General features: G+C 37.6%; 1 protein-coding gene and 1 pseudogene across 6 annotated transcripts in view; both read right to left on the bottom strand.

The window, feature by feature from the left end:
• Afg2a (AAA ATPase AFG2A) overlaps nucleotides 1-19,223 on the bottom strand; it is a 261,726-nt gene that overhangs the window by 173,265 nt on the left and 69,238 nt on the right. The window contains exon 12 of one of the 6 annotated variants that reach the window (XM_026412229.2): nucleotides 16,565-16,719. The exons of the other annotated variants lie outside the window; for them this stretch is intronic. Coding sequence (XP_026268014.2) covers nucleotides 16,705-16,719 — 15 coding nt within the window. The 3' untranslated portion in view covers nucleotides 16,565-16,704. Of the gene's footprint in view, nucleotides 1-16,564; nucleotides 16,720-19,223 lie in introns of those variants that run through there. 6 annotated transcript variants of the gene reach the window in all.
• LOC113199327 (transmembrane protein 35B pseudogene) lies at nucleotides 7,795-15,455 on the bottom strand (annotated as a pseudogene).

Genomic DNA, 19,223 nt, shown 5'->3' with positions numbered 1-19,223 from the left:
TTGTGTTCTCTCAAAACCCATGCTAGAATTTAATCCCCGATGAGAAATTATGTGGAAGGGTGGGTTTTGGGAAATGATACAGTCATGAGGGCACAGCCCTTATGAATGAGATCCGTACCTTTGTAAGAGAGGCCCCAGAGAGGGCTCTCCTTTCTTCCACCACATAAAGATACAGTGAAAAAGAGGACCATCTATGAACTAGGAAGAACCCTTATCAATGAATAAACCAGCACCTTTACCTTGGACTTCCTGAACTGCAGGAATCTCGGTAAACATACTTTTACAGAATTGTAAGAAATAAACTTGTTGCTCATAAGTCATTCCCAGCCTATGGTATTCCTCCCTAGCAGCCTAAAGAGACTGCAACAGACTCCAAGCCAGATGGCTAAGGAGTCCGTGAACATTGCAGCACACTGCAGCTCCACCTGATAAAACATCAAGGAAGAGTGGTGGTGGCCAGGGTAGGGTGAGAAGGACGTCAAGGAAGGGCCACAAGGAGGAGTAGAACAGGATGAGAACACACTTGTGAAAGGATGGCCTCCTGATGGGCCAAGAATCCCATCCTGGGGAGAAGAGCCCTGCACAGGCTGCAAAGTCAGTGGGGTGAAGAGCAGTAAGAAAGGAGTCGGTGACAGCACCCTGACACCCGCAGAACCTAATAGGGGAAGGCACACGTCCACAGAGAGAGAACAGAACAGGCAGCAAATGTGATCTTATCCAGAAGGACTCACAGATAACAGCTGCCAAGTTTTCACTACTGAAGAGGTGAGCTGTAAATAGAAAAAGGAAATCAGAAAGAATTTCATTGTAATGAAATGAAGTTGGAGAAGGTACAAATTCAAGTTTATAAAGTTCAAATAAATGAAAGGAAAAAATCTTGACCCACAGGCATAGAAATACTGGAGATGGGAAAAAAGGTTCAAATACAAACATACCCAGAAATAACAGAGTGACAAAACAGCATACATGTCTTAAAAACCACATATTATAAATTTTTCAAAAATAAAAATATTTAAATCATGAAGAATTAAAAGTCATAATACATGAAATGAAAAATGCACCAAGTGAGCTCACAGCAAACATTACTGAAGAAGAGAAATACCAACAAATCTTAAGGCAGAACAACCTCTCAAGCCAAAGCGCACACACAAAAAGATAGAGCACATGGCCTCCAGGATCTGTAACTGCACCACAACGTCTAAGATACCATAATTCGACATCCAGACAACAGTGAAAGGAGATAGGTTAAAAATATACATTTGGTTTATACACACACACACACACACACACACAAATATATATATATTTGGGTTTTTAAAAACTGGACACAGTGGCACACACCTGTAATCCCAGTGGATTGGGAGGCTGAGGCAGGAAGAGCATGAGTTCAAAGCCAGCTTCTGCAATTTAAGCAAGGCCCTAAGCAACTCAATGAGACCCTGTTTCTAAATAAAGCATTAAAAAGGGCTGGGAATGTGGCTCAGTGGTTAAGCACCCTTGGGTTCAATCCCTGGTACCAAAAAACAAAACAAACACAGATCCAAAACACCTCAATGAACCCCACTAAGTAAACCACAGCAAGTATGTAATGACTGCTAAAATCCAGTAATAAAGAGAACATTATAAATCAAAGGACATCTGTTATATGCAAATAAAGACTCTACTGACAAGGGAAGCCAATGACAATGGAATGAAAATTCAAAAGTGCTGTAAGAACAAAGAAAGCTGTCAAGCTAAAATGGTATATCCTGAAAAACTGAAGGTAAAGAAAGGAAAGACACCATCGGATAACCCAAGCTGGGACCTGGGGCCAGAGCACCTCCACTACAAGGGGTTTCAGAGAAAGTTCCAAAGCCCGATGCGAATTGTGACAAATGGAAATCCAAATCTAGATAAAGAAAAGTGTCTTGGAAATAATCAACATGTGGGGAAATAAAGAGAAACCACCTTCTTTATTAATTTCTTTTAAAAATAACTGACTAAAATGAAAGAAATAACAACACATTGTAGAGTATAAGTTACGTGCAGAGGTAAAACATAGATGCATATAGCAAAGGAAAGAAATGTATGTTGATGTGTGAGAAACAGAAAGTCTGGTGGTCCATATTTAGCATTAAATGCAAAATTGGGATATAAGATCCAATCATAGCCATTTTAACTCTAGCCCTTCCCTCTGCCTGCTCCAACGTTAAAATTAGCTAATCACGTAAATTTTAACCCCAAACTACTCCTATCAGAGCACAGGGCAGTGCTATATTAGGGACAAACCCCTCATTCTTTAACTGTCTGGACCGACTCCAGCATGATCCACAGTGTCTCTGGCCTGACGCAGACGTTCCATGTTCTCGTTTACTAGAGCAATGACATCCATGTCGCCGTTTTCAGAGCTCTGTCTTGTTTGAGCTCATGGTTTTTGTGATGAATTCACATTGGATCCTGTGTACCTAAATTAATATTTTGTTCCAATCAGTTTTTCTCTAACTAGTTTTTAGCCCTCTATTCTGCTCTGCCTGCTGTCTTTATTCAGAGCTCAAGTATTCAAGGAAAAGCTAAAAATCTTTTATCCTGTTGGTTTTTATATGTAATTGTACACACCAGTGTACTGTATGTTGTGTCTACATATGTGTTTTTGTCTATATATTGTTTACATGTTACCAAATTTGGCATATAGATAAATAAGAGCTCATAAAAAGGATCCAAATGCTTTTTTGTTCACATGACTTAAACCTTTCAGAAAGAGTTCAATTTAAATTGGTTCAATAGATAAAAGATGTCTTTTAAATTACTAACCCACACGTTTTTCTAGGTGGCCAATCAAGAAAACATTGGTTTTACAAAATATTTGAAGTACAATGTCTACTGCTTTTAAGGATTTTTCTTGGGCAGGAAAACTGACTTAAACTGTTAATTACACTTGTCTGATACCCTGGTTTCCATGGATAATCTAAGTTTAAAAATGTGTAAATAAATTTTAATATAAATAGAATTAATCTTCATAAATGTGTTAGAAAATACATCTAATTAATTTGCAAAGCTAAAATACTAAAACAGCCACTGCTAGATATGAATGCAAGTACTCTTGTTTTCTTGAATGCTCTAAGACAATACACTTGGGTCTATTAAATGTGTTTAAGTTTTTGGTAAATGAGAAAACAGACTCCTGTTTCTGGGTCTTCACTGAAAACAAGGTTATTAAGACTTAAAAATCTAACAGGTATAATTCCATATACAAACAGTACAAAAGTTTCAGCTATTTTAAAGTTCTATGAAAAAGAAAAACAACTCTACCTTATTAAAAAGGATTTGTTTAAATTCAGAAATTTAATTAGGATTGTTTCAGAATATAAATTTAAGAAAGGGTCTAAAACTAGAATAGAGATATTACAAAGTTATAAATATAAAAATATATTTTAATATGAAGATTTAGAAGGAATGGCAAAGTATATTCTTATGTTAAAGATGAAAGGCGACAAAACCAAGGATGTAAACAATTTGTAGAATGTTTAAGTAAGCTGCAAAAGGATTGTAGAAGGTAAATTTTAAAAAATTCATGTATATGATTAAGTTGGATATAATCAGCATGAAGTTATTCACAAGCTTTTTTTTCTAAGGATAACCTTTAATATGCTAATTCTCTAGGTTTAAAAATAAGAGGGGCTTCTTAAAACATTGATCTGCTCTTATCCATCAAAATATGTCTATTTCTGATCATCACCAACACTATTTTCTAAACTTATATAAATATGAGATTTAAAGTTATACTTTTGACTTTTGTCAGTGTTGCTAACATATGCAGACCTGTGATTATAGTTACCTTACACTATGGATTTAAATTTTTCTTTTAAAAGTTAAACTTAGTTAATATAAAGACATCAGTGTAATTTTAATACTAATAATTGTGGTCTTTTTTTTTTTTTTTTTTGCTATATTAGATGTATTCATGTTCTCCAAGTATACAAGTCTTTTAAAATGTAAAGCTTAGGAGAGCACTTTACCAAGCTGGTGTTCTCCAAACTAAACTAATCTGCAGAGTTAGTCTCTTTCCGACTTATATAAAAATAACAAATTTAGCTGGGTATTTATTTATGTCATCTAATGTTTTATAATTGGATAAAAACAACTTGTCATCAATAAGTGATATATAAAAATTTTGTGTTACTCATACATTGGGATGGTAATTTAAATATATGTTTGAAAGGTAATCAGGAGAGCCTGATTTACTTAAAGGCTCACAATGACATGGAAACATTGTGCTCCCTTTTCCACAGAAAGAAACTTAAAAGCTCTGTTAGCTTTTGTTTGATTTGTGTTTCAGATGTAATACTGTATTATGTTAACTGATAGTCATACAGACTTGGGAACCAATATATGAAAATTTTGTAAAATGATATTTAAGAGAAAAAGATCAACTTCAGAAATAAAACACTTTACTAAAATTAGTCAAGAGTCCCACTTCACCTGAGAACTTCATTTTGTATTTTCCTTGTAAAATGTTATAACTGTTACCTGTTAGTGTTTGCAGCAGCACTTCCTCTAACAGAACAAAGTGAGTTAACTTGAGATAATAAGCCATCACCTGTAGTACAGACAGGATATAATGCTTGAACAGTGGTCTACTTTTCTTTGAAAATAGCCCTTACTGCTTTGCCATTGCAACTTATTTCTTTCTCTTCCTCTCTCCCTTCTCCCTAATCTTGAGGGAAATAAAATTACTTTTTGTTCCCCATCCTAGGCAGAATGATCTATCCTTGAGCACACACGCACCACAGCAAGAAAGTAATTCAGCCTTGTGAATGGCACCAGAAGATCTCAGAAATGACCATCTCCCTAAATTAACAAGTGAATTACAACTTCAGACAGAGAACTTGTAGAACGTTTGATTCTCCCCATTGACAGAATCAGCCTCTGGGACAGGTGTTCCCTGTGTTTCTCCTTTGCTAGCAAAGCAAAATGAAATTTCTTTTCTCAAAACCATATCCTTGATATTGGATTGGCATGGGGGCAAGAATCAAGCTTTCAGTAACAAGCTAACTTCCAGTAGTAATACTCCAATTAAATGGAAGGAGTAACACACTTAATAGACACTGAAGTTAAATTATACACATTGAATTATAGACACTGAAGTTAAAACCCAGGCAAAAGAATAAAAGGGTTAAGGAAAAAGCAGTCAATATTTTGGCCTTGTGCTCTAAGTGTGATGGTAGGAGCAAATGTGACTCCATTTTGTTTTATGACTTCATCCTGTAAAATAACCATGCCAAGTAGAAAGGTCAGGACTGGGGCAGGATGTTCTTTTCCTTTTGCTATAGAAACCTTTAAGAACATGGAACTACCTAATGGGGTATTGTTTCTGTAACTAGGTAATGGGGCTCTGTTTCTGTAACTGGGGTGACTGGGCTAACTGTGATTGGTTAGGCTTCCTGCTGCTTGACTGCACTGTCCCACTTCTGTAACCTGGCTTGCTTGCATTGGCTGGACCCCTGAACATCCCTTTTGCGGTTTTCAGGCTTATAAGGAGCGCCCTTGAAACTGTTTGGGGCTGATCAGGGGAACAGCTTTATGTTCTGATCAGCCGCCACCCGTGTGCTTAAATAAAGGCTTGATTCGATTATACATGAGTGGTCTGGAAGTCAGTTTATGAAACCCCGGACGAAGCTTTAACTATAACATAAGGTCAGCCAGGATTCATCAAAGGATGGAACCTCTCGAAGGGCCCTGCAACTCTAGTGAGTCACCTGACCTCCGAATCAGAAGACCAAGAAGACTCCAGGGAACAGGAAGCCAACCAGTGCACATTCTGCAAACAGGAGGGTCACTGGACAGGGAAATGTCCCTGATGCTTCTAAAGGAAGCCACATGTAGTCAGCAAGACCATCACCCATCCTGGCAGATGGCACAATTGGTAGAGGAAAAGCTAAAGGAGCCAAGAAGCTTCTGAAAATTTCCTGACAAATCTCAGCTGACTTTTAACAACAGAGAGGAAAAGGGTCAATTTTGACCAACTTGTTCTTAAATACCTGGCAGGAGAGTATAACCAAAATTATTTTTGGTTATATATGTTATATATGTGACTATATACTTAAAAGATAAGACAATAGTTCTTTTAATATAACTTAAGATGTACATTTGTGTCAGTCCTCCTAAAAGTAAGTAAAACTAGGAAGTTATAGAAGAAGGGTTTTGGGACAGAAGTGCCTTATAAAAACCACAAAAAGATCTCTCACAGTGACAAGTTTGTGCTGAGCCAAGTTGAGACCTATTTGTGTGTGCACATGCGTGTGGGTGGGTTCCTGATATGATTATTATGAGCTGCTGCTCAGGCTCCTCTCTGAGTTTGCAATTCATCGCTTCCAGCCTGGCGACTTGATTTTATCGAGACCTGGGAAGAAGACAAGCTTCGGCAGAGCTGAAAAGGACCTCACCTCGCGCTCCTGATCTGCGGGGTGGCTATCCAAACTCCTTAAAGGGGGGAACTCATTACTGTGAGTGCTTTCCACCTCAGAAAGTTAACAGGTGCAGGACCGACGGCAATACCAAGGGCACAGGGACAAAAACGAAAATGAGACCAAAAGATATAAGGAGAAAAGTGGGATGTAAGAAGTCGTCCAATTGGGTAGACTATGACCCCGGGCGTCTCCTCTTAGAGCAGGGTTGGTGTCGTATTAGAGATAAAAACAGGTGGAGTGTGTCCCAAGTGGGCTTGCCTTCCAGACTTTGTTCAGTAGCACACCCTTCTGCAAAAATAAAGTTTGCCTTGCTGAGTAATTTTTGAACACATGCCTGATTTCTTATGGCATCCCAACATTTCTAACAGATGTGAGAATCTTACACTATAAAGTGATAAGAGTATTGTTTGAAATTGCCTATGTATAAGTCCTTGAGCAGGAATTTTTTTAAAAAGTAAAACTAAGAGGCTTAGTTACTAAAATAACAAGGAAAATAAAACAAGAGTACCAAAATTAACCCAAAAGAAGAGAAGGAAAAGAAAAACAAAAAAACAGAAGCCAGACCAAAATGACAGGCATAAGAAAACCTTTTAAAAATTATAAACATGCCCAGTGAAGCAAAATGGTCTTCTTTTTAAGTATGCAAAGATGATTTATTGTGAGGTTTACAATCACAAAAAATTGGGAACAGGGCTGGGGATGTGGATCAAGTGGTAGCGCGCTCGCCTGGCATGCATGCGGCCCAGGTTCGATCCTCAGCACCACATACAAACAAAGATGTTGTGTCCGCCGATAAAATAAAAATTGAAATTCTCCCTCTCTCAAAAAAAACTCTTATAAAAAAAAATTGGGAACAACTTGAAAGTTCATCATGGAAGGTAAACTAAATTCAGTTCATCCTTACAATGGAATACTATGCAGCCATCAAGATTAATGAGGTAAGAGAGACGGAGTGGTGTTACAGAAATATTAGCTTTAAAAATTAGGTAATAAAGTAGGATATATGGTCTCATTTTCATTTAAAAAATATATAAATCTATATAAAGGCATAGGAAAAGATAAGAGATACAGTTACCAAGGCATTAAAAGTGATAATTTTGAAATATTAGAGTTTTGGTGATTTAAATTTCTTTTGTGCTTATTTTCTATTTTCATATGACATAAAGAATGTCAGTGTGTGAAATATCTGTTCCTCAAAAGAGAGCAGTATAGTTACAGAGCGTAACCAGCGCTAGGTAGACAAGATGTCTCCTTCAACACTGGAAGACCTGGAACGTATTGGTAACGAGGTGACAAGACTATTCCAGCATGTTCCTGCTGTGACAGCTGCATGGTATGAAGAGACTCTCTACTTCCAGGGTTCCTTGAATGCACCCGGAGTCTTCTTCCTAGAGTGTATGACTACATTCTTGGCTTGGGCTAAGAACTGGCAGATGTCCAGCAGCAGCAGGAGCCCCAAGCAGATGATGGCTGGGATGGAGACCTCAGTGACTCTTTCAGAGATGCCAGAGTGAAGACAGCCACCATCGTGGGGAGAGTCAAGAGCAAGTTACTGATATCTTGTAGAACTGGTGGGCCCACAACCAACAGCCACCCAGCCAGCAGCTCCAGCCAGCCCACAGCTGTTGGGTAGCTCACAGGATCTGACTGGTAGCCGAACAACTTCAAAGCGAACACCTTAGCAAACTGCAGCAACAGGGCTTTCCTCTGCTGCGACACAAGAGCCGAGATCTGCGAGAGCTTGGCCAAACTATGAGCGCAAAGAAGCCGCCCAGCAGTACGCACAGGACTCAGAGCTCTGGACCCTCACAAAATGATCTTTAAAATGGCTTCTGCACACTGTTTCTATGGATTGAATGTTAATGTTCCCACAGTTCACCTACTGAAATCCTAACAATGCTATCAGGAGAAAGGGGCTGTGGGGAGGAGTGATCAAGTCACCAGGGTGGACGCTCCTAAATGCAGGTGTCTTTGTAAGAGGACATGCAGAGCCGGAGCTTTCTCTGACTCCACCACCTAAGAAACTCCAAGTCAGCCACTTGAAAACCAAGTGCCAGCCTCCTGGTCTCAGACTTTCCAGTCTCCAGAGTTGTGAGAAAGATACCGCTCTTGTTAAAGCCACGTGGATTTCTGTTACAAAAGCCTGAATCAAAACAATGAACACTTCAAAAAGGTTAAAATATGATAAAATGGTAACAAACGCACAGGTTAGAACACAGAGGATCAGGGTTTAAGAAAAATCAACAAAAACCAGTAAAGGATGAGAAGAGCACCTCAAAGTTCAAGTTGACAAAATCCTGCTGCCCCAAGGGCACTGTCACTCATTATGTTTAATTAAGATAAGGCATCAGATAACATCAACACAGGAATCCCTAAGTAATAACAGAGGCAATTTTATCTTTCTGCCTGACATTTTTATTAACCGGAAGACAACTAATAATTTTTAGAAGCTGTTTCAGATAATAGATTAGACATTGTCTAAAAATTGATAATTGAGGTTAAGTGGGGCCAGATGTATGAAATGGGCTATTATAAAAATGTAAAATGGCGTTACCTATCATTTAAGGTACTTCCACCTCTCAGGCTGAAATCTAGCAATAATAACTAGGCTAGGGAATACATGAACAAAGCTGCCAAATAGTTGCAAGGAAACTACTCAGAATAGTGTTTTTGAAGATGAAATGTGTTCATAATTAGTTTATCAACCATCTGTACATTGGTATTTAAATTGTCTCTAAGCAATTAGGCTTACATAATAAAATTCATTAAACTTATTTCTCCCCAAATATACTATAGACTTCATGAATCCAACTTCATCACTATGATTTAATTATCTAAACTTGTTAAATAATCCAGCCCTCAAGTAGATTTATAAAGACAGGCAGGCATGGCAGCACACATCTATGATCCCATCCCAGCAAATCAGGAGGCTAAGGTGGGAGGATCACAAGTTCAAGGCCAGTCTCAGAACTTAGAGAGATCCTGTCTCAAAATAAAAGGGGGTAGGGGAATAGAGGTATAATTCAGTGGTAAAGTGGTCCTTATTTCAATCCCCAATACAAACAACAACAAACAATAAAATCTTAGCTATGCTGAGGCACAATGTTCTTGTTTTTTTTAAAGGATCTTGAAAATAGTAGCAAAATTTAATACCAACTCAATTTACAAGCTTATTTTCAGAAACAGGATAGACTGTGTACAGGGATGGGCAATGTAACTCAACCTAGGCATTTCCCACACAATGCAGACCACGGGGGATGAAGTGTTAAGAATCACACAGTACACTTCGGGCTCTGGGAGCCTATAATTTCTGGGGTACGTGTAACTACTTCTAGGTACATGTACACTAGGTAAACTCTTGTATATATACATGAGGAAACATGCACACAAAAATACTGAAGCAAGGTTCATGACATAAAAATAATCCTGGAAATCTCTTTTAAAATGCATTAATATAAAATAAACATATAAATTGTAACGTCCTCACAGATGGAGTATTAGGACACAAGACTCTGAATGGAAGACTACACAACAAAGGAAGAGGCTCCGAGCAAGGAGACCAGCAAGGAAGCTATCATATAGACTCAAACACTGCATAAAACAGCTCTAGCCAAGACTGAGTGTTCTCAAAATCCAGACACGTGTTTTAAAATTAATGCAACAGTTGCAATTTTTCCCACTGATTACTAAGATCATTCTGCATAGTTTCACCTTGCAAAATCATTTTTACAGCCCTGCACTATAGTGGGAAGCAAGGACTGCCCCCATTCCTAATGCAAGTGTGGAATTACACACATCTACCTAAAAGGACCATGGCATAGAATTAAGGAAATGAGTAAAACAAGGATCAGTCACAGCCAATAAAATAACTTTTAGATAATTAGATAAAATAACCTTTAGATAATTAATTTTATTGGAGGTGGGATATGGTAAGAAATTTTTATGCTGATTTTATTTAGTTTAGAGCAACTAATTAGGCAAGTTATGGCCTGACAAAGATCTGAAGGGACACTGCTGGTGTCACTGTTTTGATTATACTTGCATGCTAACTGTGTATTGTTTTTGTTCTCATAACTAATCTCTACAAAGTTACACAGTGAGGACATTTCTTTAAGCAGGCAATATAATTCAAGGGAAATACACTGCTTTATAATCATGCAGTCTTAACTGAAAGGAAAAGGCCAGAGAACATGAGAAATGGTCATCACTCTCTACAGACTGGTTCTATAGAAGAGGAATGACTTAATGTCAATGTTGGAAAGTAAAAGATTACAGTTACTTCATGATTTCTTCTTTGCTAAGTATAATGTAACTGATCTTGGCATTTTTAGTAGAAAAAATAATATGGTTTAAAAATCCAGTGTACAGAACTTCATATTCTGTTGGAAATATGAAAATAGAGCAAACAGCCTGAACCAATTAAAGAACGACTGCTCCACTCCCACAGCAGTGGACTACAGGACGCTTAGTGGCAACGCTTTGTCTCTCAAAAACAAAGACCAAAAATCAAGAGAGAGAGAGAGAGAGAGAGAGAGAGAGAGAGAGAGAGAGAGAGAGAGAGAGAAAAGAAAATCAAAAAGATCTGAAAATTTAACCTGAGAATTTAGCACTGTGAAAAAAAATCTGGGCTGAAATAATTTGAGTCCAGATTTACCAACAAGTGATGGCCGTGATAAAAGACCATGGTGGAGCCCCTTGAAAAGATTTTTTTCTGCACTCTTGCTGATGAACCTTAAAGCAATCCAGGTAGCTGAACTGTTATGTGGCACTGGTCTAGAATCTAACAAGTCAGAGCAATTTCATCAATAAGGAAGGTTACTTTTAGTTAAAAGTTCAAGTTGCTACAAATCACTGTATTCTGAAACAGATTTGCAGAAGTTTACATTCAGTGTCAAGATATACACGATATTTTACTCTGCCACTAAGAGAACACTTAACAGAGCATAGATGTATCTAACACATTTTTTGTTCCCTCTGAGGTTTTCATTTCTTAAAACCAGAAGGGAGCAACGATTAGCATAAGCCAATTTTATGAAATCTTGCTAAATGTTTAATATATATTATCCCAGGTCCTGTTTGGCTATGGTCTGAGTGTGTCCCCAGGGTTCATGTGGAGGCGCTTAGTGTGGCGATGCTGAGAGACAGTGGGCCCTTTAAGAGGTAGGGCCTGCTGGGAGGCACACAGGTGTCTAAGACAGCTGCCCTCAGAAGGGATTAAGTAGCTAGCTCTCCTGGCATTACTGAGCTCTTTGGGAGTGAGCTGTTGTAAGAATGAGCCCAGTCTCTAAATCACTCTCTGGACTTCCTTTCCATAATATAATCTCACTCTCATTCTGATGCCACCCACCATTAGATCCTTACCAGAATCCAAACCAAAAGGCCACCTAATCTTGAACTTTCAGTCTCCAAAACTGAGCTAAGTAATTTTCTCATCTTTTAAGTTAGCCTGCTCTGGGTATTTTGTAATAGCCCTCTGAGTGGTATATTATCATAATTTTATTTTTAAAAAATTAAGTGAAAAGAGTGAATTAATGTATCCAAAGTCACACATTTTAATTTTAATAAATGATGGAAGTGAAATTCAAATTTCTTAATTTTAAATTTGGCAGTTAGAGGAACTGCCCCAAATGCTTAGCGACCATCAGGGTAAAAAGCAAAAGATTAAAAATTAATAAGCCTTGTGACACTACTCAAAGAATATATTAGTAAAAGGGCTTTAGGAGTCAAGTCTAACCTACCTCATTTAAAACCTGATGCAAACAAAAGGGTAAAAAAGCAGAATAATAACTTGGTGCCAAAAGTCCTAGAACAAATTCAACTGCATAGAAAATGATAAAAATGCAGGATTTGGGCCTCCAGATCAGTACTCTTTCTATAAATCATGCTGTCCTGTTTGTTCCAAGTCCTTAAAAGAAAAGGTAAATGCCTTATTACAATTGTAAAAGTACCAGCAATTCAAATTCAAAGGTACTAATGGTGAGCAATGAAATTTTTTCAAAACAGATGCCTGTATGGGTTAATTTGAAGATAAAAATTTTACTAATATTTTTTACCACCAAGGGACCCATTTATGTGTAACTTTAAGGTTCAGATAAATATAGCCTGGCCCATGAGTCGCACATTTGTTCATAAGTTGTTTACCTCCTTAAAATTAATCATAAATGCCTATAATAAAGTTGGTAAATATAGATAAAATATTTACTTTCCAATTTTGCTTTCTTAAATCCACAGTAAGTTAGTTGTGCCACAAGGTACCTCCAAGCTTACGTGCACTTCACTGACACGAGTGAGCAAGAGAAACTGCCAGGATCAAACTCTACAAACTGGCTCATTTGGGAACAGTGTTACTTTCAGCATCCCAAAGCCAAGATTTCTAGTGTTCAAGTTTACAAAACAATAAAAATATCATAAATATATGTGAAAATATTTGCCCAGCTGCTCCATTAACCTAATAAGAACTAAACCTAACTCACCTTCTGTGAGAACCAGACCTGAATCACCTTTTACTGTGTTTCATTCTAAGACACCCCATCAGTCACAAATTCAAGGACAATATTTACACCTCATGCTCTTGCAATCTTACCCCTTTAATCACCACTGGGTTCTTTCCAGGCTTCCCAAAGGCTTTTTTAAAGTGTCTGACACCTGCCTAGTACTTTTGGCTATTACAATTCAAATCAAGTTTTTATAAGTTCTGAAATGTCTGGGGAGGGCAAGTTAACCTGAGTGTTAACTATAGTTAAACGTTAGGGAATACACTCATAAAAACCAAAACTCACTTGAGATACAATTACTTATACAGTAACATGAGTAAAGGATCTTGAAAATTAATAAGAAAAAAAAAAAAAACAAGTACACCCTCAGCACATGGAGAAGGCCATTCTGGGAAAACACTTCAAAGAATTTGAAAACAGGAATCAAATCCGAGTCAAGAAATGCAGCAGAAAAGCAAAATCCCTAAAAAGTGAGAGGACTTGGCAGAGAAGGAAACAGAATTCAAGCTATTCTCAAAAAACAGTATAATAAAACCTTGCCCACAATTCATTCATTTAGAGGGGAAAAAAGTGACATTTTTCTTCAGAACTCCACTGTAGGTGCCACTATGGCTCTTGCAGAGCATGCTATCAAGTGTGAGTTTGCAAGGGCACGCGCGCGCACACACACACACACACTGACCACTCCCACACTCTCACTCTTCCTTATCAACTTCTCTGCAGAACCTCAAAGCCTGTTTTTTTTTTTTTAAAAGAGAGAGTGAGAGAGGAGAGAGAGAGATAGAGAGAAAGAATTTTTAATATTTATATTTTTTAGTTCTCGGCGGACACAACATCTTTGTTGGTATGTGGTGCTGAGGATCGAACCCGGGCCGCACGCATGCCAGGCGAGCGCGCTACCGCTTGAGCCACATCCCCAGCCCTCAAAGCCTGGTTTTTAATGTCAAGCTTTCTCCTGAGCGACAAGCCTATGTACACCAACTCCTTTTAGCTACATCTACCCTCTGCCCAGAAGCATTCTCAAACCCAATTTGTCTAAATCCCAATTCAGCATCTGTTCTCATGTCTAAATCCCAATTCACCTCCAATCTACTTCTCTTCCTCTCCAGAGTAGGTTACTTTCATTTGTCAATTACTGAAAGTAAAATTTTAATCACCTTTGACCCTCTCCCTTTCTCATTTCTCACATACAATCAATAATCAAGAACTGTAGATTCTGAAGGTTACCATTTCATGACATTAATTGTTTAGGTAAATGTCTCCCTCACTAAATTATGAACTGACAGCAAGGAGCCCACCCAAAATGTGTTTATTTACCACATATGGAACTCAGCACACAGGAAGTCCTTAATTCTTAATTCTCTTGTCACAATTTTAAAACAATTATAAATATTTTCAAAGTGTAACAAGCATGAAATTATAATATTTATTCCAGCTATAATTAATTTTCAAAGAGAAGTTAAAACACAAAAAGTCACTAGTTTCTGTCAGCTAATTTTTCCATGAACAAGAAATTAAACAATAAAACTTTCTTCCTAATAAATTTCTTATAAGTCTAAAGGCATTCTTCTCTTTCTAAATCTAAGTCTTGAAAGATTCCAATGCCAAATATCATTACTATAATTCTTACCCTTTTATCTAAATGGAATATTTTCAAGTCAAGACACCCTCTTTTACATATTAGTTTTATCAACTGATATAAGCCAAACTCAAAAAAATAATAATTTATTAACATACACAGTGTAAACATATACTACCCCAACTCTAAACTGGCAGCTTGCACACATAAATAACAATGCCAAATTTAAGTAACTCTTTAGTAACCATGCAAAACTAGCAATGGCATATTAACTATTCCATTTGTCCCAAGAACCACCAGTTAACCATTAGTCAGTTTGTAATAGCCATTCAAAGTGATAAAGTTAAGTATCCCTCTTTATTTAACACTGATGCCAATAACAATCAATTAATGCAAATAAGACACATAAGACAACACTAGTTGGAGAAAATAAGGGAATTTTCATAGTTAAAACAAATCAAAAAACTTAAGGAAAGAGACACTAAAAAAGTTTCCGACTCTATAGATGGGTCCAAATGGCAATAGCCCTACAGGAAGAGGATGCAGAGCTGGGATGCACAAAAGCTTAAAAGAGGACCCCATTCCTGGTTAGATCCAATGAGAAACTGCACAAGGTGAAAGAAAAAGTGGCCCAACCACCAAGAAAAGAGTGTCTAGTGCTGGGGTCCAGGTTTGAGGACAAAACTAACGTATGCTGTTAGAGGTTTCAACCAAAAACAAGCAGCTCAGGGCAGCCCCCACCCCCATTCCCCCAAGTCCTCCCCAGGCTCTTCTCAGAAAGGTACCTAGAAGACCAAGGAAGGAGGATGGGTGGGAGAGTTCTGTGCCACAGCTCTCATTCAGGAGTCCCTGCCCTCCCCAGGATTCTTCTCCTGCAGCCCAGGCATCTGCTTGCTGCTGCACACCACTCAGGAGCTGGCCTTTCAGCTTCCTCATCTCCCTGAATGTCCACATCACTGGATCTGTGATAATGACCTCAAAACATTTTTTCTCTAATTAGTAGACTTTATTTCGTAATAAAGTACAAGCTTTACAGAAGAACTGAGCAAACAGCACAAAGAGCTCCAATGCCCCTGTGCATGCTGTTTCCTCTATTATCAGTCACTTACATTATATCTGTTCGAATTAATGAACCAAGACTGATACATTCTGATTAAAGTCCACAGCTTTTTCAGTTTTCCTTAGTTTTGACCTAATATCCTTCCTGTTGTTGTCCAGGACCCTATCCAGGAGACCCTAACTTTACATGTTACCTACCATACCTTTACAGCTACTGTGTCTCCTTGGACTCCTCTTGGCTATGACTGTTCCTCAGACTTTCCCTTTTTGATAAACCTTGACAGCTTAGAGGAACACTGGTAAGGTATTTACAGCATATCCTTCAACAGTGATTTGCTTAAGTTTTTCTGATGGTCAGACAGGCTTTTGTTTTGTTTTGTTTATAAAATGAGTTTGGTTTAATAGCACTTGTGTTTCATAAATGATTGCAAATGCTTTAGAGAAGAGGCAAAACTGTGAATTACAAGACTTGAGAATAGCCCTCATTAAAACTGATAAAAGTTCAGCAATTGACACAAGTTATTTTTACTGCGTACAGCATTTTATTTTTTTTGTTGTTGACATTAGGGGAAGTCACGAAGTGCCATCCTCACATGCCTCAGGGCGTGTGCTGTCGGGGTGGGGAGGTGCCTGTCAGTTCTCCCGCGCTGTGAAGCAGTTCTTCCCTCCCTGTCCACGCTGGATTCTTTGCTAGACCATTAAGCACAACTGACACTGAAGAAACGGTGAGTTATGCCCACCAAAAGTTGCTCACTGCCTTTTATTAACATAATCCTCTCCAAAACCCATAACATACCAATATCACACACTGTCATACACATTATAGAAAACAGACACAGAGAACTTAGTTTAAGGTTAAAAAGCTAGAAAGTACTAGGCTTAGGAAGCAAATGAAAGCTACCTGAACCCTGGCCTAGTGCTCTTTTCACTATGATACATGGAAGCTCAAGGACATCAATTACATACTCACAGGACTTTTCCAGCACCACTTATTCAGCTACCTGCTCTTCCCCAGGAACTTCTATTTCATCCATCAGTTTCCTGTTTCTTTGGCAGTGATACCTCTTTCTTGTGAACTCAATCAACTTACTTCTCTTACTTCTAGACCAAAGTCATGCTATTTTTTTCAGTCTTCTCTGTCCTAGAGAAACAAAATTATTTTTCAAACTGGTCCTCAGAAGCATCTTTCTACGCTGTCCTATAGAAACGACCTAAACTACAATCCCCAATAAGGTGGTATAATTAATGAAATAGCACTAGATTCTAGTTACAGGTTAAAAATTTTTTTAAAAAATTAAAAGAGAATATAAATACAATGGATCTTGACATCTTGAGTTTGAGTTCTGAGAACAATTTTCAGTTCCATCCACCACTTCAACCTTGGAAAAGTTGCTTAATCTCAAGATCTTCTGTGTAACCCCATAACTAACCTTAAAGCATTCTGTATATAAAACAGGTGTCTGCACAGCTTTTCATTCAGTATCTGCAATTTGGAAGCTCTATAGTCTATATAATCGAAAAGCAAGCCTATCAATGAACTTGGACTTCATCTGAATTTTCCAAGTTCAGATTATCCTGTAGCTCTGATAACAGAAGGGTAGGAGACCAAGTTAAATGAATAATGGTAATTACTTTGAACTGTGCACTACTCTGAATGCACTACTCTAAATAAACTACTGAAAACATCATGTACTTTGCAGAGTTCCTCTCTGAGACAAGTATAGAGAAGAGGATTTCTCAAAAAGTCAATGATATCCTAAGCTCATTACATTTCTTCCTCACTAATGCTACCAAGAAAGAACTGGATGGAAACCCCTGCCAGAGACCAAACAACTCTTCCAGAAGCAGTGATGGCTCTTCACAAAGGAGAACAGCCCAGCTATCCAAAAGCAATCAGGCTATAGGAATACTGAAGAAAAGAGCAGAAGAAAAATTTCAACTGGAAAATATTCTGATGTAATGACCCAGATGACAAAATAAACTTAAGCTTATGTTAAGTGCTGAAATCTACACAAACATATCTATATATGCCAAGAATATGAGCCCACACAAGCCAAAGTGAAGTCTCCACGCACAGTACAAATATTTTTGATCTCTACTTATAAAAGATATACAGGGGAAGCTCAAAAGTTCTTTCAGAGACTTAAAGAAAGTAAGGTTTAAAATCAATCAAAATGCTTTATCTTGGCTGAAAGGTGATCACCACTGGGGAAAGGATCAGTTTTTCCTTTCAATATGTCTAGAGTACTTTTGTTTCCCAACTGGACTGGAAATTCCACTGTACATCTGTTTTGTTTTGTTTCTGATCACCTTCAAAATGTAACATTTTATTATTTTAAAGAGCTCAAAATAAATTATAACACTTGAGTCACCTTAGAAAACATCATGTATATAATTAGACCAATTACTTTCATGTTCTCAATTTTTCATTCTGAAAATTTTAAAATATGAAGTAGAAAGCATAGTAAAATGAATATCATTGCTGATTAAAATATCCGATACTTAGATTCAAAGCTTAAAAATACTGTTAAACTACATTAAATTCTACACTGAATAAACATCCATTCAGTCAGGCACGGTGGCAAATGCCTGTAATAACAGCTACTCAGGAAGCTGAGGCAAAAAGACTGCCAAGTTTGAGGTCAAGCTTCAGCAATTTAGCAAGACCCTGTCTCAAATTTTTAAAAAAGACCTGAGAATGTATCTCAGTGGTACAGCACCCCTGAGTTCCATTCCCAGTACTACCTAGAAAACAAACAAAACACATTAAATAAAAAATTAATAATTGGGATAGGCCCTGATTTCTTTTTTCTTTTGGTTGTAGATGGACAGAATGCCCTTATTGTTTATTCTTATGTGGTGCTAAGAATCGAACCCAGTGCCTCATACATACTAGACAAGCACTCTGCCACTGAGTTACAGCCCCAACCCAAGATACACCCTGACTTCTGAGTTATGTATAAACCCAAACAATTAAGATAATTTCTTGGGTTCAGGTATAGCTTGGTGGTAGCACTTGTGTAGAATATACAAGGCCTTGGATTTTCACTCCCAGCACAGTAAAAAAAATAATAATAATACTTAATAACAACAACTTTTTAACATCATTTTTCTGTGTGCAGCCTTTTTAAAAGAATTAAAAATTTAATGAATTTTGAGTTAAAACATCACTCGTTTTAAGAACAGTGAGCAAGAAAATGCTACTTATAAGAAAACAGAAGTGCTCCTCCTTGAGATACAAGTCTAAAACCTTCAAATTAGGTCCTCATCAAATGCTTCATGTTCTACTAGACAGAAAACATTCCAATATTCTCAATTTAGAATTGTGGCGTACACAAAACAGGAACGGAGAAATGGAAATGACTGGATAAAGCATAGAAATGCCAGCAGAATAGCTGTGTCCATATGGTAACAGACCAGAGACAATCAAGGTATTTTGGGGATTCAAAGTATCTCATCCCTGCACCCTTTAAACCCATGGCTGCTTCGATATCCCTGATCAGTGTAAAAAGGATTACCTTTCATTGTAGTCACTCTCCAAGATCTTTCAGAACAAGAGATAAAAGAAACTATGTTGAAGACATTCAGAAGGAGCAAATACATCTGAATATCATTCCACATAAATTTTAAGTCATGCCAAAACCT

The sequence above is a fragment of the Urocitellus parryii genome, chromosome 10 (genome assembly GCF_045843805.1).
Source record: "Urocitellus parryii isolate mUroPar1 chromosome 10, mUroPar1.hap1, whole genome shotgun sequence".
Lineage (NCBI taxonomy): Eukaryota > Metazoa > Chordata > Mammalia > Rodentia > Sciuridae > Urocitellus > Urocitellus parryii.
The sequence above is the reverse complement of the archived record's forward strand: the minus strand, read 5'-3'. Positions and strand labels throughout refer to the sequence as shown.